The 27,763-nt window shown below is 42.2% G+C and overlaps 1 protein-coding gene and 1 long non-coding RNA gene across 4 annotated transcripts in view; one reads left to right on the top strand and one right to left on the bottom strand.

The window, feature by feature from the left end:
* Window positions 1–27,763, top strand: part of LOC124338593 — a 52,226-nt gene that overhangs the window by 10,508 nt on the left and 13,955 nt on the right. The window contains exons 3-5 of the mRNA XM_046792683.1: window positions 18,441–18,624; window positions 19,283–19,406; window positions 25,861–26,004. Of these exons, the coding sequence (XP_046648639.1) occupies window positions 18,441–18,624; window positions 19,283–19,406; window positions 25,861–26,004 (452 nt within the window). The remainder of the gene's footprint in view (window positions 1–18,440; window positions 18,625–19,282; window positions 19,407–25,860; window positions 26,005–27,763) is intronic.
* Window positions 4,800–22,162, bottom strand: LOC124338595. 3 transcript variants are annotated; one of them, XR_006917896.1, is made up of 4 exons: window positions 16,336–16,399; window positions 16,072–16,171; window positions 15,656–15,884; window positions 4,800–5,461 (listed from the first exon to the last, which is right to left on the bottom strand). It is a non-coding gene; the product is annotated as an uncharacterized LOC124338595 (long non-coding RNA). The 3 variants fall into 3 exon arrangements; XR_006917898.1 differs by lacking the exons at window positions 4,800–5,461; window positions 16,336–16,399 and adding an exon at window positions 21,956–22,162 and having other exon boundaries at window positions 15,486–15,884; XR_006917897.1 differs by lacking the exon at window positions 4,800–5,461 and having other exon boundaries at window positions 15,486–15,884.

Here is a 27,763-nt window from a genome sequence, read left to right as displayed (position 1 = left end):
TTGCCTTAGATTTCATTTTCGCCCGTTTGTTGTTATGTCCTCGTTTCCTCGCGGACTCTTGTCGTCGATACTTTGGCGAGCGGCTATAATATTTTTCCCTTTTCTTTTTTTTCTCTCGACAACAATCCCGTCTGTTTAAATGTTTAAATGTGCCAGCCAAAGTTGATCGCATGATTCTCAAAAAAGAAAAAAAGGAAAATCGTAGCTCGACTTCCGCATCTCAGCCTGGCGCTGCACTTAGAACGTCGTTAGCGGCACGAAAAGAAACTTTGCGAGAGAGACTCGACTATGCTTCAATGCCATTTGATAATAGAATAGAAATAATCAAAATGAAAACTACGATGCGTCGATATAAGACCAAAGTTTGCCATCGACAAAGACTCGAGACGAGAATGACGTCGAAAATATCGCACAACTCGGCAGTATTCCACTTCTTTATAGCCCCCAGCCCCCCACTATACACTATACAATAGTATCTAAACAGCATCTATTACTAAGAAAGAAAAAAAGCGCTCGGCAAAAGGCTAACGACTCTGGGGCCTCTTATATGTCGAATGTTCCTCGAAGGGAAGGATATTCTATATCCGGCGTTGATGTAATAAAGTATGCAAAATGGGTTTCGCACTTGTACTTTGTCGCCGGGATATGGTATGTATTCATTTCCGTGGCACCGGTGCAATAAGAGAAAGGCCACCCGATATAAACCGATTGAGGTGTGAAGTCACGAAAAGGAGTAGTAGACTACTACGTAAGAACATAACACACACAAAAAAGAATGAAAAAGAAAGCGACATAAATGTTGAAACAAATTCCCGTGAACGTTAAAGTCGGATCGAAAACGCAAAACAGCTAGGATCGTATTCCCAGACTCGCTCGTATATATTACCTGTCTCTATAATATTCATAAGAAACTCGAAGCTTTTCCCCGGTGACCCCGCTCTTACCTTCCGAAATAAACCCCTCCCAGAAACTGTTCAATATTATGTAAGGATATAATCGGGATATAAGGATGTAAGGAAATAAAAAGCTAATCTTCAATTTATTGATGTATATACAGTCGAAAGTGAAAATAGAGCCGCCAACCGACTAGCGTTTTGGCAGATTAGAGAAGAAAATGTATATCTATAAAAGACTATTACCACAGTGAAAACCCCCAAAGTGCTTGCTGCACGACTGGTGACAGTGTGTGACACGATCGCATCCCGCACCGGATAACAAAGTAACATCCAATGTACAGAATATATACATCAGACTCGAAAATAAACTCTGCATAGTAGTGGTAGTCTGTATACAGGCCTATACACTGAACATTGCAGAGCACCAGCGGCAGGAGCACGTAGGCGCAGACCTAACATAATCCTATTTTTGAGTGGCGACAGTCGAGAGAGAGCTAGATAACATTATATCGAGGATACCGGTAGTATATAAAATGGTGGGAAGTGTGGCAACGAGTCGCGGCTGCAAAAAAAAAAGAAAAAGGAAAAGAAATCCGAGAGAGAGAGAGTATTACACTGAAGGAGAAAATCTGATATTCTTCCGCACAGTGTCCGCTTTTTTCTGTATCCAATTTTGGTTTGTGTGTGGGTATGTAGACGGGGCCGACGATCCATCAAGTGACGGCGTGTCGCTACATCCAGCAAACTCTCTCTCTCTCTCACCTCGACACAGTCAACCAAAATAGGTAGTCTCTGGGCATTTGAGGAAGTGGCGACCGACATCGCCGACGCCGCCACACCCGCCTGCGTGCCGGAAAATAATCTTCGTCGGCTCTCCTTAGATCCCCCCTATATCGATCGCCGCTGCCTTCGAAGGTTTGCAGCCCAACGGCCGGCTAGCTGTGTGTGTGTGGACTCGGCAGGGGAACCAGTTGCATCCAACGTCGATTGGAATGATTCCAGGAGCGTTGTGTTAGAGCCACCATAGCCAGCTATACTGGGAGAGGGACCTCTTATGAGCGATTATTAGCTAAGGGGTTCTATATAGGCTATGTACTGGCATGGCGGCCGTCTCCTCTTTTCTATAACTGCTGGACACGATCGAAGGACCATCTATCCCCATCAAAACCTGGTCTTTTCTATAATAGAGAGAGGGTCTTTGGACTCTGGGACTCGGCTTTTCCCCCCGTCACCTCGACTATTCTCGCCGAGCCATTACGACATTTCCCCATTCTTCGACATGGAGAGGTCCGATAGAGAAGTATGGGCCCAGATTCCATTAACTCTGACAGGGCAAAGTTAACCAACAGAGTGGAGATCTAGCAGACACACACAGAGAGAGAGAGAGAGAAGGCGGGATAATCAAATCAAACAAAACAAAATTATAATAAATGGGGCGACCAGGTTGCGGGAGGTTTATTCGTCAGGGCGAAAGAAGAAACGACTGCATATAATCGATCCGCGACCTTTTTTCCCTTACAGACTCCTGGACACAGCACGGAAGAGAATTTGAACCTTGGGTATACTTAGGTAACTTGAAAGACTCTATATAGCTTCTTGTCGGTGTGTATAGCTATAAAGATATTGATTTGACGTTGGTTAGCGCTACATGTCGTAGTAGCGCAATCGTAACAATTTCACCGGGGGAACTTGAGGGTCTATATATGGTCGAACCGCGTTGGTTACTACTTGGCCTCAAGTGGCGAGCGCTCAAACTCCTGTCAGCTCCACTTCACTTTTTTTTTCTTCTTTCTTTCTTTTCAAGTAACGCGAGTGTGCCCAACCGGAAAACTGTTGAGCGCCTCCCGTCACACGATTCTGATGTTTGTCAAGCGCGATCGGCGATCCAGCAGAGACTTGAGGCTTTCATTTGGGTTAGAGTTACAACCAATGACAAATTTGTTTTCTACCAAACGTCATCCAGTGACATGAAACCACTTGGAGTTTCTTAGACAAGAAATAAGAAGCCATCAAGTGCCTTTTGACAAATATATCCGCAGCGAGTTATTTGCCGGAATTCCCTCTCTCTTTCCGATTGGCCAACAGAAATTTCTTGGTTTCTCATCGTTTCTTTTCATTTTCTTTTATCTTTTTAAAAGCTTATGTTGGGCGCACACATACAGAGTAGAGTATATATATATATAGTCGAGAGAGATTCAATATACAACGTGATCTGAATTGCATAATCACTCGGAAGTCGGCAGGAAGAAGCGCTCGAGCATCAAAAGTCGTCAGCACTGTGTCCCTCAATCACTTCCGTCCGTTTCTCCTTTTTCTTTCCGCTTCCCGCCCAGGGAAAAAAAACACAAAATTTCCATTCGAATGCAACTGCATTTCGCATCGAGATTTTCTATACATGTACGGAGAAAGGAAAAAAAAATACATATCTTTTTATTACGTTTTCCCGAAAGGGCGCAGAGTAAACGTGCGCCTCCTCGATTTCGACAAATGGCAATGGATGAACGCATTTTCCAGTGCAGCGCAAACTTTCGCCACTACTCCCAGTAGACAAACCCATTTTCACTAGTCTTTCCACGAAAGCTCGCACTGACGCACTCGCAATTTTCCTTTTCTTTTTTTCACTTTCTTATTCGGCCGGGTTTCAAATAACACACACACAAGCAGTGATTTTTTATCTAAGGCGCGAAATGATTTCAGCGTTACTTTTCATTCACTCTTTCATGTGAATGTACCTGAAATTCGCAGCCATCTTTTGATCCCGTGACATGAAAGGGTTGGCCACATGCCCCGTGTTCTCTTTTCAGAACAACTCTCTCACTCTCTCCCCTGGAGGATTTAACAGACAACGACGTCTTGGGGTACGTGGAAATCACGGTAACATGTTCTCAATGTCCGTCTATATTCATTACACTCAACTGGACGACATTTCGGGAGGGGGGAGAGCTACAATACAATCTCTGAATGGTCTCTCCTGCTCTCTCTCTATATGTAATAGCTTCTTGGACTCGATCTTTCACGGCCATATTTCTTAGTGCACCCCCATTGCTAGAATATAACACACAGTGTGTGTGTGTGTGTATAGGAGAGTCTAATGGACTCGGAGGTTAATGGCACACTGGTCTCCGGCTCCCATTTAGAATAACAGAAACGAGCAGAGGTTGGAATCGAGATGGGCGTCCATTATCATTTTCTCGATGAGTAACGCACATATAGTAGAAGTCAATTCTATATAACAACAGCAGCAGGATCTCTCCCTCATATACACACGTGAGGGTGGGGGGTGGATATAGAATTTATCCATCGTTGCGTAATGATCTGCCGGATCTTTATAACGTCGCCCCCGTTTTTTTTTTCTTTTTCTGGCGGCTGCTGTTATCACCTAAAACCTTGTCGATCCTTTTGCTCCAGGTGGTACCTCATAGACGCTCTCACTCCAACCGACCTGCTCTATACCCCCTACAGAAGCTCCCTTTTAGCTCTTCTCTTTATTGCTTACTTTCCTTTCAGTCATGTGGGATGTTGTTAGCTGGGAGGGTGAGGGAGGAGAAGAGAAAAAAAGAAGACGTCGAGTAGAAGAGAAACACACACAATCTTCTACTATATATTTACTACCTCTCTTCTAATATATGTTTGGTAAAAAGTTTTCTTCCCTCCTCGCGGTATTTTCTGCGATCGATAAGAAAATACACACCGGCTGTGTCTCTCCTTATACAACAAGACAAAATGGGAGGGAAGAAGAAAAAAAAGTGAAACTCTAAATAAAAAAAGGAGCGACACCAACGAGTGTTGATCACTCGGGACAACGACCCGGCGGTAAAACGCAACAAAAGGTGTTTTCTTTTTCTACTGGCAAATGGCCGAGGGACCCTACACATACGTAATTCAATCAATATTATATATATACTAGACGAGACTCAAGCGGCTTCCCTTTTATATACAGTTCTCGTGCTCTATACTAGATTGCTTTAAGATGAAACGAAGGGGGGACAAAAAAATTAGAGTGCCACCAATATGCCGCGCTAGATGTAAGCAAACATTTTTCCAGTTCACCAGATGTTTCCTTGTGTGTATATCCAATAGACGGCCAAGCCAAAAAAAAAGAAACAAGATGACAAAATTGTAAATTCGTCTTTTAGCGAAACATTTGATCGAAAACATTTTTTCTTTTGGCCTCCTCTCCGAATTATAAAAGAGCGGGACCAATAAACACTAGAAACGAACAAACATCTGGTACGCGACCAACGGTCCATTTCGTTCGCTTCCAGTACGAACACGTACGCACCGTTGTACTCTATGCACTGTATGTATTATACAGCAATGTATACTATAAGAAAGAAAAAGGGAAAAACGGGAAATTGGTTTACATTGGCGATGGCTAATATAACATTTCTACGCAAATGTCGGAGCGGGAGACACAGCATGTTATGTGTGTATACAGTCCACTGTGCACTGCGTTATGGATTGCGCAGCACTCTTATTCTCGGCGACGTTCTTATTTCTTGACTTGATGAGTTCGATCCACTCTGGCCGCCATAAGAGTCATTCCAGTGAAATGTCGAATCCTCCTTTTACGCGGGGAGAGCGCAGCAAAAGAACAAATCGAATAAATAAGAGTCAGTTACAATTGAAACGGACAAAATGGCCGACGATAATGGTCGCCTCTTTCCGGCCCGTGTTTATGAGAAAAAGAGGAAGAAGATCGTGTGGGTGGAAGAAATCTATAAGGAGAGCGCTAGCAAAGAAAAAAAAGAAGTAGCAGTATAGAAGCGTGTTTTGATTACCGGTTGCGTCACGGATGGATGAGGATCCTTATACATGGCGAAAGAAAGAAAAAGAAAAGGAAGAAAAAGGAGAGAATTCAGTCGAGCTCTGGAGATGTGCCTAACTCTATAAAAATTGGACGCAAACAATAACCCTGGCGGCGAGCCATCGGCGTGAATTCAAGCTAGACCAAAGTCCATCGGCGCCCCGGTTGCCCGCCACCAGGGCTGCTGGACCTCAACCTCCGGGAGACCCATTTCACGAAAAGAAAGCAACGCTCCAGCGGCAGCAGCAACGATCAAAATATCGCCGCGGATACACACACACACACACGGTTATACTATATATTACGTTCCATCGAACGGCGTAGCCTACATATACAAAAAGAAAAAAAAAGCCCAGGGAAGAAAAAGCAAGTTTTCCATTGGCCGACGGCCATTCGATTATAGATGCATCCCAATCTCAACCTCACGACGAGCGGCCATCCCAAAACACGCGCACACACTTGACAGCAGCCGCGGTCACACACGCACTTGTACCTCGAGTTGCGAGTACTATACGATGGACCGAAGATAAAAAATAAATGGTCAAGTACCTTCGGTTGGATACAAGAAGTATCGCAACGTGCGCAAAAGTTAGAAAAACAAGGCCAAACTTGAGGGGAAATGCGTACCCGCCGTACCTTTATGTTGTAGCCTCAACCGTGACGATAGTGTAATTCGCTCAGAGTTTGAAATTTCAGTCAGAATTGAATTCGTTTGCCAACTGGCGATATGCTGGAAAATACACAGTCAGAATGCAATCAACAGGCTTCAAAAATATATTGCGCAAAAGCATTTCTTTATTGCTTTGTTGGCATGGAAATGCGATAAGAAATGTACGATCACAGATGGGAGGAAGAAGAAGAAGCTGTATACGGGGTTGGAATTTAGGCAATAACGTCCTGGTAAATGGAGCCATCGGTTCAAGATGGAAGATACACCGAAAAGTGTGACAAAAGAGCGCCCCACCAATTCACTCCAACAGATTTGCTGGCCTCCGTTGGAGGCGGGAAATTTCAAATGCATACATAAGAGAGCTCCCACATAAATCGCCCGTTTATGGGCAAATGTGTGTGCTCTGCCACACATTACACAGCAGAGAAAGAGAGACTATAGTTTTTTCGTCGGTCACAACGAGCACATGAAAAACCCGTTTGGTGGTTGCTTTTACTCTTTTACCCGCGGCTCTCTCTCTCTCGCCGTCAAATCTCTCTCAAACAACATTCTCCTCCGCTTTATTCGCACTCTCCGGAGGGATACGGTACGAACAGTTGGACTCGAGGGCGACCGTTTTTGTTGTTTCTTTTCTCCTTTTCGTCAAAAAACCTTAAAAGGTTAGACAGACAAAGTATAATCAGATGGGTTGCGGTTGTCTCCGACACTCTTCCGCCCACAACACCCACGCCCACGGGCCCATTTTCCCCCGAAAACATGAAAAAAAAAATAAAAAATCACGTGTCTATTTTGTCGAATCCAATTTGTATAGACAGCTGCTCTAGATTTCTGAATAAAACAAAAAATGTAATATAATATATAAGGCCAGCCAGCCCACTGCATGTAACTATGAAATATAGGGAACAACAGCTGGAATATAATGAAAATAGACGATCTTGTGTTACCCAAAGGGCAACATGTTACCATCCTTTTTTTTTCTTTCTTATAGCGATCGGTTGCGCAAGACTTTCGACGCCCTCGACGTCGAAAATTTCGGGAACAAACAACAGTGAGGGGGGAAGATAGACGTAATTCGAATTTCCCCGTGCTGTGTCTGGGGACTTTTTACTTACAATTCCGGATGACATTGTCGAATACTGTAAATGGGAAAGCTCTCTTTTTTTGGGGGAGGGGGGTTGGTTGTCATCTGTGCTCGTTCGATTTTATTTATTTTCCTTCGACCTGACAAACTCCACGACGCTCTATTGCATCTTCCTTTTCTTTTCTATTCGATCCGGATGAGAAAAGACCCACCCGGCGACCAACGATAAGGGGGTGGCGAGGAGGGGGGGGGGGAGGACACAGTACGTTCAATGGTGTATACACCGGGATCGAGCCGGATGTCAGGGACATTCTAAACGGGGTGGAAGACGTCGTCGTCGGCGGAGGCAAACCGAAAAAAAAAGAAAAAAGAAAAGGGAGAAAGGAAATGACAGACCGCGACCGTCAAATCATCACGACGATTATAAAAAAGAAAGAAAAAAGTAGATTGATTGGTTCGTTGGATGATTGACGAACCATTTAGAGAGGACTCTCCTTCCGTCGTGACGGGAATGCGAAGCGACGGCACAAGAAGAAGACGAAGAAAAAAGAAAAACGCAAAGGAAATAAACTGTTCCAACAGTTTTGTGTTCCGCCATTAGGGAATTTAGTGAGTTCTTCTTGGAAGAGATACAACCAAACATTTGTTGGAAATTAACTACACCCACGTGGACAGGGGATTTGTAAAGGAGTTATATTTATAGAAAATCAATGATATTATTATCCAGGTCATTCCTTGCCATATATGCACTGCGCGGGCTATGAGCAAAACGATATTGTATAACATCCAACAGCTCCGTGTAAGAGCGGCAAGCCGCGCGATCAATGACCGTGTTGACTCGCTCATCCGATGAGTGGAGAGTGGCGACGTGTACAGCTGTCAGAAGTGACTCTATTTCAATAAATTATTACTCGACCAACTTCTATCGTGTTACCTAACATTCTACGTTGCCTGAAGCCAAATTATGCAAAGCTCGCTCATTCTGACGAGCGGAAGTCAACATCAACTTGCCGCAATTCCCTTAATAAGTGTTTTTTATTTTATTTTCTAGCTGTGGCCCATCCATTTCTTTGATATTTCTGTCTATATATATATGAAAAGTTGTGGGGGGGGGGGACTATAGCTATAGACCAAGACAAACTGAATTTTAGATGGCGACTGCCTCTCGTCCGGCCTCTCGTCATCCGAGCGAATTATCAAACAGAAATGACCGGGGCTGGCCGTTTTGAGGGACACCCGAAACGTTGCGGCCGTTGTGTCGTCCGCGAGATATGAACCGCCACCGAGAGGGAAAGAGAGAAAAGAAAAAAAAAGGCGAGTGGCGAGCGTGACGACAACAAACATAGATAGGACTGCGTCCACTGCGAGCACATATTACATTCCAGTGCAACACTTCTTTTGACAGGCTTCGATGAGGCGTGTATACAGGAAGAAAAAAGGCGAAAAAGTGGTACACAGGACGGCCAGTATTACTATTACTACAGAAACCCCGGCACATAGCAATACACATCTAGCCCATACACACAATGGAACCAGCAGTGAACTAGAATTGATTGGAACCTGCCGCTTGAGCTGCCTGGCTGCCTGCTTGGCTGCTAAAAAGTCCCACTCGGGAAATTGAATCAAGAAAAGGCTTTAACTTGGGCGGCTAACCATTTAAATTCCATCCTTTCCTTCCTCCTGTATATATAGTTAAACATATAACTTCCATCTTGATTTTTGAATGCCAAATAAGGGGCCGGAGCCCCCAGACTCCCCTTTGTCTGTCTCCCGTTGACTAGCTCATTAGATAACGTCCTTCTTTTATATCGCGTTCCAAACCATCGCTGGCGTATTGTGTTACCTACTACTTCCCGTCTGCCTGGACAAGACTTATTGCAACCCACTTGCTCTTGCTCACATTTGATAGACTCGACAGCAGTAGAGCAGCAGCAGTCCCGCTTGCTTTAGCACTTTATGAACGGAACTATTCAGCAGCAGTAGATATATCAAGGGGGAAAAGCACTACTACGAAGAAAGGGCGTGTTTTTCAATGAAGGTTGGAAGAGTGGATAAAAGAAAAAGAAAAGAAAAAGAGGATCGATCGTGCAAAGAGCGAGTCTGTATATGTATACTGTGGTGCTGGTCCCCATCTTGAGCTCGGGAGAGAATAAGACAACGAAATGTGGCTGCTGCAACTATGGGAAGCGTGAGAGCGACGGGATATGTCTCAAGTCAGATAGGGCACGTCGCCTTTGCCTCCCAATCGCCGCATCAAAAAATCATCAATCAGTGCGTTTCACACAGTTCGAGCGGAAGACATATGCCAGATTGATTAACCTTGATTGCATCTACCTTATTGAGGGAGACAAGGAGGCAAGAGGGGTCGCACAAATAGATCAGACTCCGTGTGATCGCCCCCACCAGTCTACAAATTATAAGGGGGAAAAAAAGAAACGAATTTTATACCAGGAAAGAGAAAAGAATCAAAAGTAAAAAAGAAAAAAAAAATAGAGCACGCTCCTTATTATTATTAATCCCCCCTCCAGACATAGTCTTTTAATCAAAACATTTCTTAATCGATTGATTGCTTCTGATTGGCTGCTCTCTCTCTATTTTCTACAAGAGAAAATCACAATCGAGGTTGTAAAGAACAAATCAAAAGACGAGAAATGTTTTTTGTTTGTTTTTTAATAATCTAGCGACGAGGATTTCACCTCGTCGTTCTCTCCGTGAACTTTACGCTCAACCGAGCGATCGGCCGATCGCTCTGAGCCGCGGCCTAAATCGGGAGTGTTCACCGGCCTGTCACTATCCAGCAGATTCTAATGCAGCAGGAGCCAAAAACAAGCTTTATAGTGGTCGTACATACACGGGAGCATAGGGAACAAGTTCCATCTTTGAATATCTCAGAAAGTTTGAGGTCTGTGTGTGCACCGTACGGTTCCAGGCAACTTTTGACATCCGAGAGTTAGCCCTTTATGAACACAGCAAAACCGTCCCATATGGTATCAAGGTAAATCCACATCAATCACACTGCCGGGGGGCTCTTCTCCTGTCATCACGATCGTTATATAAGCAGGGTTTTTTTTTCTCTCTTTTCCCTTTGAATGGGATAAAAACAAAAAAAAAGACAAGTAGATTTCGGTGAGCCAACAGGGCTTTATACGTAGCCATTTTTATTGAAAATACGTCCAAGACTCCAAAGGCTCTCACTCTCCTTTTTAGTCGGTCGTGGTATAGGTATAATAATAATGTCACGAGTCGGCGATGACTACTGCTATAGAGGGAGGAAAACTCTGGGAGGAACATAAAAATATTGGTGACAACCCCAGGGCCATAAATTTCGGCGACGGGCCTCCCCTGCAACTTATGGTGTCACGGTAAAAATGCGTTACCCAATTCCATTAAATGCTATGCTATGCTATGCTATGCTATGCCAAGCTATGCTTGCTTGCTTGGCCATTGAATCGTCATTAACCTAGTTCCTAGACTCTATAAATCACGCCGATACATGCGCTAGCTATATGATACAGTTGCTGCCGCACATTACCAAGGTTGGACCAAAAAAGAACTTGAACCCTTCCCAATGTATGTCAGCAGCTCATGGTTTCTGATGAAGAAAACGGCGACGATCAAAAGGTTTCACTTTTTTTTTCTTCTTCTTTTTCTTTTTTTGTCATTTTAATTTCTTCCTTTGACTTTGTTCTGCGGGTTTTCGGATACTCGGAACTCGGGCCGGTATCGTTCGACGGGTCACAGGGCACTTTCTTTTCTTTGGCTCTTGGGTTTGCGCCAATTTATAGTGTACGGCTTTTTCGCTTTTGAACAGAATCGACGACGGTGCTGCTGTGGGTTCTCATCCAGCGAGTAGCCCCTTTTTTTATTTCTGGTCCCCCTCTTCCATTTTGGCACGAACGAACAGCGTTTCGAGGTGTATAGATGACTTGCTTCTTTTCGATTCGGTTTCATGGAGATCACTATAGAATTGAATCGAACGCAAAGGGGGGAAAAAATCAAATAAAAACTCGCGATCGATTTCCTGTAGACGCGCACCCAATGGCCGCATTCACTCCTTTTTAGAATTCACACAGTTTTGTTCTGAATTTCGACCAGTTGAAAAGCTATTGCATGTAATAAAGACCTGAATGCTAATTGCTTTTACCGTATGTGTGCTTATATAATGTAGCGCAGAGCTACAAAACTTGGCGATATTTAACTGAATACCATCACATTCGTCGAATGGAAGGATGGCGTGAGCTTTAAAGCGGAGTTAACTCCAGTTTCATCCGCTCGTCTCGCCCTGGCTCTCATAACGCAGTCGGGCCTGATTCACCAGTCAAAAATTTCGGGAATAAAATACTGAATAAGGACTTCCGCCTTCCATTTGATTTTGTTGGCATTTTATGAACCCCAATAATAGGCCACCAAATCTATAGGATATTGAACAGCAATATACAGACTGCCAGCAAGGAAAAGAACATTGAAAAATCAAAGCCCAAAATCCAATAAACATCCGATTGGGCTATTGCACAATCTCAGGCATTTGATGTCCACCCTCTCAGTACCGTTCGCATACACCCTAGTTCTAGCGATTTCGTCGTAAATTCACAACAAATGAGAACTATATAGTACTCTACATTGCGTAGATTCCGCAGCGAGCCCAACATGTCAGAAACAACCGCTAAGCTTTAAGCGCACTGTTTACACTGACGGGGTGGGTCATCGACCGGGCGTTCGAACGCGTGATCCTGTACTTTTCCCAGCCGATAAAAGGGGCTCCGTGCGACGCATCGAGACAAAGTTTCCCTTTATTTTGTTTTCAGTCTATAGGGGGTGACTGATGGACGTGTAACCGAAGCTATACGGACCACTTTAGCTTGTTGCTGATCCACTAACAGTCGTGGGCGAAGTGAGCGTAAACAGAGAGGCCGGGACCTACAAGTTCCGTGCTCAAAATGTATTGTCTTTCCTTACCGTCTCTTTCCGATTGTCATTAACCATCCGTCTGATCTCCATAAATGAGAAAAAGAATCAGTGGAACACAATCGGTTATATCTAAAAATTGATGAACTGGTTCAATTTAAGATTAAATGTTTCTGGCCTGTTTAAGAGACAAGCTTCTCAAAAGCCACAAAGTTATTATTTGCCTCATTAAATAATTTAAAAAACATGAAATCTATCAAATTTAAACTTTTTTTTAGACGTTAACAGATTGAGTTCTGTCCGATATCTCGACCAGGTAAATCATGGGATAGAATTTTTCAAACGGAGTCATTCAGAGCAGTGCGCGGCAGTGTTCACCTGATAAATCGATCAAACGCTACTTTAGTGACACAAGTTGTGTCGTGCTAGTCTCTGGCAGCTATCGCATTAGCACGTTATCCACGAGTCGAAACAACGTCGGCTATTGTTGGAGTGCGGACAGACGCGTTCAAACGCACAGTGATGGAAAACGAAGGAGAAAGTCCTTTTTCCACCCTAATGATACCGGGAGACATTCTCCGTCGCCGAATGGCGGTAATAGTGAGGAATTAAAAGAAAAACAAGCAGGTTTTTTTTTTTGTATACGAGAATCGAACGAACTTGTTGCAACCAAAAGACCTAGCAACTTTTCCAGTCACAATCCTTTATTCAGTTATGACTAGAGCGAAAAGATCACGGGAAAAAAAGTTGACTATAATGAGTAGGCCAAAGCTTGCAATACAACCGGTGTTCATTTTAATAGAAAAAAGAAATCAACTTTGGTAGACATAAGTTTGGTATCGATGGAAACAACTCGCAAAAAAGGCTACACGTTAACTAATAAGAAAAAAAGAAGTTTTACAAAGTATGATTTCTTCTTTCACTTCTTGGGAAAAAAAAACTTCCAGTAAAAATACGCAGGACTTTAGGCTTTGAAATTTAATTAGAAACTTTAGCAGGTTACCTTTGCCTAGGTAAAACTTTGAGAGATCAATTCTTACATAACTAAATTCGAGCAGCGCAGATGGCGGAATCGGGGAGACGCAGATATGCATAATTAGAGCCCCAAACTTCAGCACTTAATCAAATTACTGTTTGAATTGTAAAACCGAAATGAAAGTAGGAGAGACGACAAATATGTGGGGAGAGGCTCGCACTTACAACAATCTCATCCCCCGTGTCCGCGTGCCCGCCCTCTTTACACAAATTAAAACTTGAAACAGCCGACGTCAAAGTTCTATATGTAAACACATATTTGTTTCCATATGTTTGTTGAATGAGACTAAGGCAGTTCAGTTGGTATAGCAACCTAGGGCTATCCATAAAAGATCTATAAGAACATATTTAAAAGAGCTACAGAGTATAGCGCCTTGTTGATTCTTCTGAGTTGTTATCAAATTCGAAGGAAAGCTAAACAACCAAACTTTGTCGGTCGCTGTATCAACGTGATGGACAAAAACGGGCATCAAATATCCCTTCATTATTACGTAGGCAACCCTATGTTCTTGAGTCCTTGCCTAAAACTTGATGGTTCAAAGATCAAAAGGGGCTGGATGTATTTGTTTTTGGTTGACTGGTCTACCAAAAAGCCATAGAACCTAAATATATATCGTCGGCGATGTTGGGAGTTGGTTGCTCACCGTGTTAGAAGCTAAGAGCAAATGTTGAACTCGATTATCTGCAACGACCTCCCGACGCAAGTGCAGGCTGCTGCCATATAGCGCCAACAAGGGAATATATAACAACAACACGCTCGATGTTCACGTAAAATGGCGACACACTGTTTACAACAGTAACTGATCTACATGTTGTTGTTGTTAGCTTGTGTTGGAAATATAAAGCCTGGCTGCTCTATGCGTTGTGCGTGTATAGTAGGTACGATATAATGCTGTTACAACAAGAGCGAAAAAGGAAGGAACGATCGATGGGAACCCCGGCCGCTCTACAATCTTAGGGTTGGTTTTAGAAGGCCAGCTTGTGTTTGACCGAAAAACATCACACACACTGCACACAGTATATAGTATCCCTTTTCGTGTAGTTTCGTAGACAGACAAGCGTTCGGACAAGACAAACTATGGATGTTGCTCGAGCTACGACGCGCTCCTGATAACCTCTAGCCCTCCCCATAAACTCGCTAACCAAATGCTTTCAAGAACATTAGTGATTGATGGTCTGTGAAGGACAACACCTGGAAGGCGGACGGATCTGTTGTGTATTAATGCGCAGGGGCCGATCTAACGAGAGATGAGACGGGCGGCGGCTAACACTTGACTGGTGCGTCCGAAGGGCGTAGAATCTATTCTTTTAAGAGAATCGCTTGATTTTGCTTTTTTGTGGAACCAATTGACGTTTCTGGGCGAAGAACGAAGCTACCGCAAATTGATGGTTGGAGCGGGGGGCATATAATTCCATGTTGGGTCTTTTCCAAGCCCATCAAGACCTTTTTCCCATTTTCACGTCCGATCGATCCCCCTTTCATCCTAAACTACCCTTTCTATTATCGTTTAACATTTATTTCTGTTTTTTTTTCTTTGCGTCTTTACCTACCCTCCCACCCCCCGCAAACAGCAGTGACGAGCAATGAGGAAACAGGAAGACAATTTTGTGGCGCCCATTTCCTGACCGACTCGTTAGCTCACTTTTTTTCCCCCTGCAAAGTGTTTGTCCAATCAATAAGCGAACAGGCAGCGCTGCCCTAAAGGGAAACAAACAAGCATTGAAATGAGCTAGAAAATGATTTTTTTTTAAATGGGCAAACCAGACAAAATTGAGCACGAACTGATTGATTGTTGCCCAGTAATAGACTTTAGATAACGTTCTGGAGTGAATGTTAAACGAAGCACGTCCAGATTGTCGTTGCGCTACATTCGCGAGCTTAGGATTGTTGGAAAGAAGATCGAAGCCCACTGATTTGCAAACAACGGGGAGGTGCCGGTGTGGCGGCAGGTCCCTCTTGGTAAAAAAATTGTCTTCGTTGCACTTTGCTTGAAGTGTTTAAGGTTAAAATATTTTCGAATGTGATGGTTTACCCACAGAAAAAGTTGTTAGGTACTACAAAAACAGGCCTGATCCGCGGTCGTTAAATGAGATTTTTAGTGAACCCTTACTGAGAAAAAAACAAAAACGGAGAGAGAAAACAGTTGCAGCAGTCGACCGCCTAGCTCAGGAATAAACGTACTCCGTGACTACGTAACGATTTACAATCAACGCCACCAAAAATTGCCAAAAAGGAAGAATAGAGATCAATTTTGTCCTACCTTTATGCCTGGGAAATACAGCCAGGCATCTACAGTTGCTCCATCCATCCGATGAAGAGTTGAATGTCACCAGTCACCAGACGGGATAGGGTAAAAGCCTAAAAGGGTGTCCTCGTGAATGCACCCACATTCACATGGGCATACACGAGGACATTTGAAGAAAGGGAAAAAAGATAGATCTGTAACTCGATTGAAAATGTCACATTCAGTTGACAGGGCTGCTTTCTATCTAAATAAAAATAGAAAATGGATTACGAAAAAATATTGACTCTAAACAACAAGTAAGGAAAAGTTCAAAATGAGACTGGGTAATAAACCCTAATTCTTAATAAATGGGAGAATGAAAGGTTTACATGTAATACAGTATTAAAATATCTAGTAGATCACAGGTCAATGAAAGTAAAGGAAATCATTACCCAAGCGATGATCCTGAGATTGTTGCTGGTGACAGGTTAACACATGCACAAGTAAAACTTGCATATTGTGTGGTTATGATGGCTGGTTCTGGCCTCAAATCTGCAAAAAATAAAAATGTTACATAGTACAAACAAACTGCCATGCATCGACAGGGCAATCACATGATAAATGCTAGTCAGGAACATTTCACAAATTTGGGTTAACAGGTTTAACTCTTCTATAGCTCCCACAATAATTTTATTTGTATTCTTAGTTATATTTACCCGCTAAACAGCATGGAGCATGACGGTTAACAAACACAAATAAATCTATAAGAATGTCTCCGACTTTTACGAAAAAAAACAAACAAACTAAACCGACTAGACGAAAGCAGACGACAGTACGACACTTGTCCAATTTTCATCTAATCAGCATGCTAATAGAAATTAGAAATCGAATTAGAAATCGATAGAAATTAGAAATGATAATAATCAAACTCCCCCTCAGAATCCAGACCGCTCAAAAACGACAAGGGGATAAGTTGAGGGAATAAATTTTAGTTGAAATCAAATTTCTTTCTTTTTGGAATCTAATTCCCCTGTAGCTGTAAGACCCCGCCCCCGGATCCGGATTATTCTCAAATCAAATTGTTCGTAACAACAAATTTGATCCCACTCTGGATGGACAAGATCCAAATAAAAATTTGCACAAAACCCGTCTTAATAACACCCCCCAGGACCCCGCTTGGAAGCCAAGAGGGAATAACTGAATTTACGGTTTTCCGGCCAGGTTTTACTATGTTAAAGTTAAGCCAGGTTGGCTTTGCGTCTGGGCGAATAAAACGAACATAACGCACATAGAAACCGAGAAATTAGTTGTTGATCTTCCCTACGCGCACGGTCTAGCCTAGTACTTGTGTCTTTCCAGGAATATAGGGAACGGGATCGATTCCTAGGAGACAGCAGAATAAAACCGGGCACTAAGGTAGATTGCTATGGAAAACATGTAGCGTATAGACAATCCGGTTAGTGTCACCAACCTGACAATGTCCGTGCCCGACTCGAGTGCTCTATTTGTTACAAATGCAACAAGACTTCCCAGGAAAACCCACTTACTCACTTCTGCGAACGTCTTCGTGTCAGTTCACATTTAAAAATTGGTAATTCAAAAGACACCGCCAAACTCAAAAGTATAAAGAGAATACACCGACGTAGCAACGGCAACTGAGAAACCCATTTTTAGATGGCAATAATCATTGGTAGGAGGCCTGCATGACTGTATAGACGAACAGGAAAATCAAATGGTTAAATATTGGACTAATGACGGGAGGAACAAGAATTTAAGGATTGCGAATTTCAAAGCAAGATTTTTACGTAAAATTCAATCAATGAAAAGGAAAAGTATTTTTGAGAAAAAAATCTTTCTCGTGAAACGGTGGTGCATAGGAAACGTAATTATTTATACGAAACACTGTACGGTATACGTACCGGAAATAATAACTAAGTCAATGGGAATTTCAAGAAATTCATTCGTTCGCCGTTCTAGGTATATCGTAGAAATGCAGATTATATAAACGATGTTAAGGGGAAATGTTAAGCTACGGTTGAATAAATCAAACAAAAGAAAAATACAAAAAAAAAACAAAAAAACATCTAAACAGGCTGTGCTGAGTATAACCCGGTGAATTGGATGCTGGATAAAAAAAGATTTCCACAGTTTTCTGTACTGCTCCTCCTCCCAGACAATACGAGTGGTAACACGTACGATCGTCGTCGTCTTTCACTCACTTATCGACCCAGAGTCAAGTCAAGGGATGCAGGAAGGAAGAAGAAAACACTGAACGCCGTGTTGGTCACAGGATCGTATAACTGAGGCGAGAGAAACACAATGAAATGTATATATATGTAAGAGTGTCGGGATTCTAGTTAGACCTCCCATAAATCACGAGAGATGTAAGAAAGTAAATGAGGCGAGCAAGCTATTGGAGTTGCAGGATAGAAATGCCTGCTGTATTAACTGTATTAATGTGTATATAGGTTTTCTTTCCTCTGGGAGATGCTAGCCTAAAATTGTAAAAACAGATCCAATTTCAGCGATCGATTCGGCAAAGTAATCCTCTGGTTACATCTAACTTATTTTTGTGAGTACGTGGTTGAATTATGTGCAACGAAAAAGAAAGTTTGGAATTTGTCCTGTCATAAAAATTCAATAATTTGAAGATTACACGAGTCTCGGGCATTAACCTTCTACTTTTAAAAGCAATTCAATTCCCAAAAGAAAATGGTTGGAGATAATCCGCTGCTTAATAATGAATAAAGTTCCTCGAAAAAAACAGTTTAATGCTATTCATCATATGCCTAACAAAGACTCAACTTTTGACATTCTGTAGCATATCATACGTACACGGCGAACGAGACGGCCCACACAGAGCGCTTCGACGACGAGATCCTCACCGTTTCCTACGAAGACGGGAAATGGAGTAAGCCCTACTTTGACTGCGGCGGAGGCAACATCTGGATGATGACCTACACCGTTCCATTTTTCGGCTTCGCAAATGGAACTTATTTTTTCAAGTAAGTTTGCCACAGCAACAGGATATAGATTGCCGGTCGCCAACGGCACATAGGTGGTCATTTGATGTCCGTTTGGAAAAGAATAATGATCTAAATTTAGCGCCAGAAAACCGAGAGTAATATAGACTGACTCCGCCAAACCACACGGACGCAGAGCATAAATGTGTTACAAAAATAACTGGTCGAATGAAAAGAGAGAAATGCAACAAATCGTCGACGGAGCAAGTTATAGAATTTACTCACAACAACAGAAGAAAGAGCTGACAAGAGAGGCCGGAAAAAATGGGTGGCTGGGCTCGAGTGAAAGAGAGTTCGTCAGCGCACGTCTTTCAGACGCCCGATATCGACAACCTTCGGCCATTTATTCGGAATCTTCGTCATATTCAATTGTGCCATAGTATACAGCCAGAGAAATAATGACATTTTTGCTATTGTCAACTGGGGGGCTTTTGGTGAGAAAGACAATTGGCTCGTATCCAATGGTCGATAGCTTTATGGTGCCGTGTTTGCCATCTTTATGACCAATCTACAGATTACCTCGCTAATAATGCAACGAAACTGAAACGATATTACTCATCGCTAATTGCTATACTAGCGAGATGATGGTGCCGCTGTTGTTGTTGTACATAAACCTCGTAACGCTAATCTTTTTTGACAGAGGGACAAGCGGTATCGACATTGATTTAAGGAGAGTCGACATCGACCAGTGCCCGCAAAAATCTGGCAATACTCAGCTCAACATATTCGCCGCCTCGGACAAATGCAAATTCAGAACGACAAAGGTAACATTCACCGAAAGTCCGAAATACCCTTTTTTTAAAATAAAATCTAGCACGAGTTATAAATTTCAAACTTTCCAAAAGTTGTCACTAGTTTGATAGTTATTGCGCAGAGGATTTCAATTTCCTGTTTCACATTTTACCAACTATTTCCAGAAGACATAGTTACTACTAAGGCTATATACTACAGCGTAAAATCATCTGGTTGCTAAGTAAAAGTTATCGAACAACTGCCTCCCTGGATTCGCTTTCTATTATAGGCCAACGTACAAGAAACAATTCGCAAAAATGAAAGATTGCATCGAGAATAAAGATAGTGAATAAGTGAGGGATATGAGAATCGCAGACAATTGGATAGAGAAATAAAATCGAACATAGAGGGACGATTGTTCGCGCTGAGAAACAATTTTATTTGTTAATGGTTGCAGCTAGGAACGAACCGAGCTCAGTTGATCCATGAAATGCTCGGAAACGTTAAATAATGACGACAGGTCTATGATTTTTTAATGATGGAAAGAAAAAAAAAGAAAAAGCTTTTACGGAGGTAAACCATGCAGACAAATGAAGAATAGTCCACAGTTGATGCGTAGATGTATAACAAAACGGAAAAGTAAACTGATGAGCATCAAAGAAACGGAATGGACTTTGCTGGCCGACTCAGAGAAATCACAATTCAAGTTTCGGGCTTTCATTTATCAACTATTTTTTTCAATCATCATGAAACCTGACAACGCCAACTGCCCCCAGAGCAAGCTATAGACGCCAAACTCTGTATAGAAAAATAAACCGGTCCATCATTCGGTTATTTTTCTATTAAATCGTTAAATCACTGGGCGTGCAGAGACTTTCTGGTGACATTATCTATACACAGGTTCAACTCTGTGGCCGTTTTGCACGACACTGTCACATATATATAAATATATATGTGCTGCAGGCCAGAAAAAGCCAAATAATAAAAAAAAAAGATAGAGCGGAAACAAGATAGAAGGCTTCATTTCGAGTCTAAAGAGAATATAATTTCCCGATGTGAGCTAGAAGATGTCATCATTATCGATTTAACCGCGCGACCAGGGACGCTGATCACGATTCATTTGATCGGTTATGGGGCGAAAGAATTAATGAAGGAAAAAGCTGAGTAGTAGAGAAGGGAAAATGAATAAAGAAGTCACAGATATCAAAAGGAGGGTATACATGATAAAATCCCGACAAAAATATCTCGGACGGGTGGCAATCAGATTAAGGGCGACGTGAAGTCAGCAGATGGAAACTGATTGAGAACTGATGCTGGATGGGTCCCTTTTCTTTCTCCTTCTTTCTTTCTTTTTGTGGTTTCTCGTCTTAGACAGCAGTTTTGAAAAATGCACGAAGGGAGCTGGGGCGAGACAGCTAGAGTAGGATCGCGTGGAGTCGCTTTCTGGCTGGCAGTTCAGACAGAAGAGCACACAGGGAGGAATAAAGAAAATGAAAGAGCCGGGACTCATTATGGTCGGCCTTCGAGTTTCTACTACCCTCCTCAACATATCCATCCCCTGCTTCATTATCATCCGTGGTGTGAGCATGGCGTTAGAGCCAAAGAACTCTCTCAACGAGAGCTGAGAGCGAAGGCATCCGCCATCCGCGCAAACAATAGAATGAGACAATATGTGAAGTTGGGTGCGGAAAGGGCGCATTGGTGCACACTCAATGGCAATAATAGACCTGCTGGTTGCAAACCACTTTAGGTGGAAGGTCGAAACAAGCTCCTTTAGGACTTCCCATTTCAATTTGACTGAATAAGAGTGGGACAAATTTACACACATGAAGAATGGCGATCGTTAGCCAAAAAACTTAAGGGTCTAACGTTGGACCCGTAAGCGCACTTGTGAGAATCCACCAGTAATTTGCGACTGATGCTTCCACAATTAGACGATAGGGGCTGCAATCTTTGGAAAACATGCATCTAGCTCTATTGATGATTGAGAAGAGGATAGAAGCCGATGGTAAAATCAGATCTGTATCAAAAGTACTCAATGCACAACAGGAACGGACAATAAGAGACGGAAACCATCAGAATCCAATAATGCGGGAAGAGCTGGTCATTTCGCAAACATGACTGGCCTCTTTGTGATGTCCTTACCGGAAGAACCAGACATATCTTCTCGTTAAGCAGAAATGTCCATCTGCGCTTGTTGTTGAGAAGAGGATAGAGCCACCGAGCTCCTACATTACAAGTAGCCTTAATCAAATAAACCAATGTACTTCATAGCGGAATAGTACTGACATATAGCCAGTGCAATCTGCAAACATGAGCTTTCATTTGGCTTTGTATATAGAACGCTATTGTTAGGGAGACTGCAGAAATGAACCTTCAATCAAGATTGGTAGTACTACGGTATTTCTATTCTATCTCACGGTCACGAGATCGAACGATCGAAAAAAAAACCGCGTTTCTCATTTACTCCCAACGAGACAATCTTATACTACCTCAAAATTGTATTTGGAGAGCAAATGGAGCCTAACAGCGAGCGTGGACCTTTTTAAATAATGAAATGAATCGCGAGTTCGCGACTTACCGGAAACGAAATCGATCCAGTTCTAGATGTCGCAATTGGAATTGAAATGTCGTCTTCCCGTTTACAATCACACTAACACAGCACCGGTGTAACAATGCAGTCACTGCAGTAAATCTTTTTACCGAATTCACACACAGTTCAACACGAACAATAGGAAATTCACTTAAATGACGGTAGAGCAAATCTCACCTTGTCACTTGACCATGTCACGACTGTCACTAACTTCGTCCTGGTGGTGGATATTGCAAATCTTAATGACGCAATTTAAAGGGAGGGTGGGTTGAGAAAAAAACGAGAAAAAGAAAAATTGGGGGGAGGGAGGGGGGCGGAATATTCTGAAGGTGAAAGTCTGACATTTACTTTAAACCAGACCATTTTTTTAAAATTGCAACCGATTTAAACTTGAATCGACCCATTCCCTTTCCATCTGCCATCGCCTCGCTTCATTTTCACAAATTTCGTGTTCACTCAACAGTAACGGGAACGAGCGTGATGATAATCACTCCACAAATAACAGCCAAGCGCAGCTAAACAAGAAACTAGCAATGAAAGCCCAAAATTGATTTAACAAGGTTGTCTCATCATTAAATGCAAATAATTCCCGCACAGTAAACACAGAGAAACACACAGATGTTCCCGTAAACGTCATTTCCTTCCGCCTTGTGCTCTTCACTTATTTTATTAAGTTGAAAACGAAGGGAGCGTATGCGTATTTTAAATGGACCGTGTTTATTACTTGCCGTCTTCATGGTCGGTCTCGTTTATCTGCTTGACTCGAGTTTAGGTATGTTGTGATTTTTCACAGTTAGCTAATTACCGCAAGTTAATTAAGTTCGTGCGAGATTCGAAGTAGTACGTGAACTCTTTGACTCCATTTAGAGGTACTTTTCATTCCGCTGAGATGCGACCGTGCAAGATCCGGTCGACTGCTGCTTGAATCATGTGATTGATTTGATTTTTTTTTTCTTTTTATAAGAACCATTTACTTAAGATCGTAGTTAAGAAGTGGAAGGAAAGTTTTCGGTTTTGGCTCTTTAAGTATTCAGACGGCAGGGGGCGGCCCAGAATTATGGGGTGCGGATTGAACACTTTTTCCAAAAAAAATGTTCAAAAATCGATTACCATATTTGATCTGAAAACAAATTGATAATCGATTCGAATATTGAAACCAAGTTGAAAATAAATTCAAAAATTGAAAATCTTTTGAAATTGATTTCATAAATTGAAAATGATTTTGAAAAATGAAAATGATTTCGAAAAACTAAAATGAATTTGAAAAACTAAAATGATTTCGAAAAATGAAAACGAATTTGAAAAATGAAAATGAACTTGAAAAATGAAAATGAACTTGAATATCCATACAATTTCGGGAGTGCGATATGACACCACCCTACTCTATCCCCAGCTCTCTCCGGATGCTATAGCCACCCCGAGACAACCGACTAGCCATTGATGGCTATGTCGCTGATTCCAGCCAGCAAGGCCGTCAGCGATACTGTCAGCCCTTGCCGGGCGGTGCTGGCCACCGCTGCCGCCACAACGGCCGCCGCTAAAGTCTCTCTCGACCGCAGGCCGAGTATTACCCTACACTAAAATAGATTACACGATCCAACGTGAAAAGTTTCATGTTCCTATACGACTACTTTTATTTGAGGCCGGCCATGAAAAAAAAGCTTTTCTGTTGAAACGGACATGAGCAACATGACCATTTGGATCCTCTTCTTTGGCCTCCACCGCCATGTCCGCTGCCTCCATGATGGTAGAAAAGATAGACGTTGCGCCAATTTTTGGTGTTCAATCCGTCGCTGCAGCTGAGACAGAGCCATCCTTCCAATGAGCTCTTCCTTGGAAATGGCCCAATTGTATATAAATGCCGTAGAGTATCGGGTAGGTAACACTTCCGGCGCAAGTGGACCACATGGCAAAGACGTAGAGACAATAGAGAAGTCCAGCTCCCCAATCCGCTTAGATAGCGGATAATTTCCAGCAGGGCCAGCACCAACATGAGGATCCACGTCAGCAAGAAGGCGTGTCCGCCTTCTTCTTCTCGTCGGATTGAACGGCAGAGTATCGCAGCAGTACAGGACGCATAGGCCTATCCAGCGAAACGTACCAGAACACTTCTTTCCGGGCAGTTGGCAGTTAGTGGAATGACGAGAACTTCGCGAGAACGTCATACCGAGGCGTGACTGGAACTTTTCTCAGGTGAAAGCCACCCATTCGGCCGTTCCGTCTTCATCGTTGCTGGGTAGGCTGTGTGTCATTTACTGCAGGAACATGAAACTTTTCACGTTGGATCGTGTAATCTATTTTTGTGTAGGGTAATACTCGGCCTGCGGTCGAGAGAGACTTTAGCGGCGGCCGTTGTGGCGGCAGCGGTGGCCAGCACCGCCCGGCAAGGGCTGACAGTATCGCTGACGGCCTTGCTGGCTGGAATCAGCGACATAGCCATCAATGGCTAGTCGGTTGTCTCGGGGTGGCTATAGCATCCGGAGAGAGCTGGGAATAGAGTAGGGTGGTGTCATATCGCACTCCCGAAATTGTATGGATATTCAAGTTCATTTTCATTTTTCAAGTTCATTTTCATTTTTCAAATTCGTTTTCATTTTTCGAAATCATTTTAGTTTTTCAAATTCATTTTAGTTTTTCGAAATCATTTTCATTTTTCAAAATCATTTTCAATTTATGAAATCGTTTTCAAAAGATTTTCAATTTTTGAATATATTTTCAACTTGGTTTCAATATTCAAATCGATTATCAATTTGTTTTCACATCAAATATGGTAATCGATTATTGAACATTTTTTTTGGAAAAAGTGTTCATTCCGCACCCCATACAGAATAACAAGACGATCAAAATCACCCAAACTTTGGACATTAAGTAAATTAAACGACTGGAAATGGAAAGTAGCGCAGCAGCGTCGACGCCAGCTGACAACTTTTATTCATTCATCCGATGCTCTGCTATAAAGCCATGTATAGAATTGACAAAAAAAAAACCGTGTACGAGCCAGCCAAATATCATTCTCACAAACAATGTCGCCCATATTGTGTGGAGAAGGAAACGAGCAAAAAATAAAACGGCACTAAAAAATTGATTTTTATGTCTGAGCTTCTCTCAGCTGCTGTCTGTCTCCTTTCTGTGTCGATTGGCAAGAAGAAGAAAAAAATGGTACTGAATGGTTCTGAATCGCAACTTTCTTTCCCAGCAAAGTCTCTTTTTTTTGTCTCAAAAACTATAAACAATAAAGGAAAATCTTTTTTATTTTGTTTTGTTGTCCGCATAGCTTTTGTTTTGATTTTGATCCACTGCTTACGTCCTTATACAGATTCAAGATGATGATGAACATTTTTATTCGTTACGCTGGTGGTAGGACCTCGTCTTCAACACAACCATACGGGCAGACGCCTCTTACTTCCCACGGGAAATAGCTTACACAATCCCCCTTACTACCGTATTTTCCCTCCGCCCTCTAGTCATTTAGCGGATGCGTTCCCTCTTCTCTTTTTGGTTGTTTCTTCCTTTTTTTTCTTCTCTTAAAAAAACGATTGCTCCTTTTTTTTGTTTTGTTTTTCCTTTTCCGTTTGATCCCTTTCTTCTTATTTTGGTCGTCTATCAACCCACTGATTTGTTCTGGTCGAGAGAATCTCATCGATAGATCCTTTTGAAAAACAGACGAAGCTACTCCGCGTATAGTATAACCACAGGATCATTAAAAAACGGATGGTAAATTGGCTACAGAAGTAGAAACAGCAGAACATATATAATTGGAAATCGGCAGAAACTAGATCTCATATTATACATAGTTAACTATCGCCATGATGATTTTCTATGCATACATTTTAAATAATATTGATTTTTTTTTCTATTTTTTTTCCCCGTTTGATTTTATATTATACGTACAGTGTGAACACATTCCGGGACTGGGTTTCCGACGAGGAAGTTACCGCTGCGAATGCAAGGACGGCTTCTACTTCCCGGACACGAGTGCCCCCGTTCGCTATTACAACGGAACTGTAATCGAAGAAGAATACGAGAAGAAGCTCATGGTATGTTTCCCATTCTTTTCACAATTGTTAAGGTATGCCTAAGGTGCATTGACTCCTGTCTGTACATTAGTTATTTGTCGCGACTTATGAGGCATCATTTCAATTAGGAACTTATCGGAACTTATTCGACGGCTGGTCCCACATAATAAGTACACTATAAAAGAAAAAAAGAGATTTTTGTTTCCATAGAAAGCAATCACTTGCGCTATAAAGAAACAGTTAACTACAGTATAATGAAAACAAATCAAACTGCCTTCTGTTCAGAGTGGGGAAGTTGTTGGATCTCGTCCAAATAAATATAATTATTTTCTGCACTGAAAAGCATTCACTTCCAACCCTGGAGCAACGTACGTATATAGGGCCTACTTAGTAGTATAGATTCAAAATTGATCTATTCAAAGTGCATCAGTCAGAATATCGTCGACAGAAAACGACGAAGCGTTGCTGACAGCAACTAAAAATCTATGTCGCCATCACTCAGTCTTGGCCCCAAGAACAAAAAACTATACAGCACAGCACATAGTCTAATCTATGGAACGCCATAGGGACAAAAAATTAACTGCTCCAAAGTAAGCATTAATTTTGTGCTCTCCAAAAATAAGTGCTCACAATTTAGTGGTCTCTCGCATCCGCCCTCTAGCGGGTGGTTCAAAATATTTCGCTATCAATGAAAATATTGACAATTGAATATCGATTAAAATCTAATTTTCGAATACATCAGCGTCTGCCCCATCACCTCCGTCACCTCCCTTCTGTCCTGTGATTTTTATCGTATCTTTTTATGATTCCATCTTTGTCGAAGTAATCTTCGTGACTAGTACTTCGTCGATACTTTTTCTTCTTCGCCAGCAGAAGTAACAATATTAGTCCTGGCATGTTCCGTTGTTCGGAATCACCGGAATCCGGAATGGATGCATGACGGATTTCAGGATTCTCGTCGGAAGACATAAGGGGTTGCCGGGTTGGCAATGGTGAACGAGCCTTAGGCAAGAAAAAGGGCAAACATTCGAATTTAGAAATCCCATAGTTAAGCTAAATATTGGATTTTAATCGATAGCTAATAACTCCTCTCACAAGCAGGCGGAGAAACGAAATATTTTGAACCGCCCGCTAGAGGGCGGATACGAGAGAGCACAAAATTTTGAGCACTTATTTTTGGAGAGCAAAAAATTAATGCTTACTTTGGAGCAGTTAATTTTTTGTCCCTATGGCGTTCCATACTAATCTAGTATTTAAAAAAAACATCACATGTCCTGCTGTGTATCAAGAATTAGGTGGCGAAACACTTGTTTTCTAGCGGGGGGTTGATCCACAATATACGTACAAGACACTAAATGCCATATTCATCACCATTTCGCTTTCATCCGCTCGTTCTTCAGATTGGCGCCAGTTTGTGATGATGAAGCGCATCGTTGCGATAGCGAATTCGGCGTCTTCGGAACGTGACAGGAATGAATGAGTCTCTCAAACTGAGCCACATGGCGCAGTTGATGAAAAAAAAGAAAAAGAAAAGACAGAATGCTATAACTGCATGATCATTGCCTTATTCGTCTTATATACACACAAGCGCGTGATCCTTTTGTGTTTCCTATATGAGTCGATTATTTTCATTGTGATTAGCCGTTAGCCCACTGCCAGCACATAGTGAGAGTGGACGTGGAGTCATATTCGGGCTTATACGGAACCACTCTCCAGAGGGATATCATCTCTCAGTCCAGCCTCGTGCGCTAAATGTGTGCAATCATATAACAAGACCAGA

This window comes from Daphnia pulicaria, chromosome 4 (assembly GCF_021234035.1).
Source record: "Daphnia pulicaria isolate SC F1-1A chromosome 4, SC_F0-13Bv2, whole genome shotgun sequence".
Classification (NCBI taxonomy): Eukaryota; Metazoa; Arthropoda; class Branchiopoda; order Diplostraca; family Daphniidae; genus Daphnia; species Daphnia pulicaria.
Note: the sequence above shows the minus strand (reverse complement) of the source record. Positions and strands in the feature narration are given on the sequence as shown.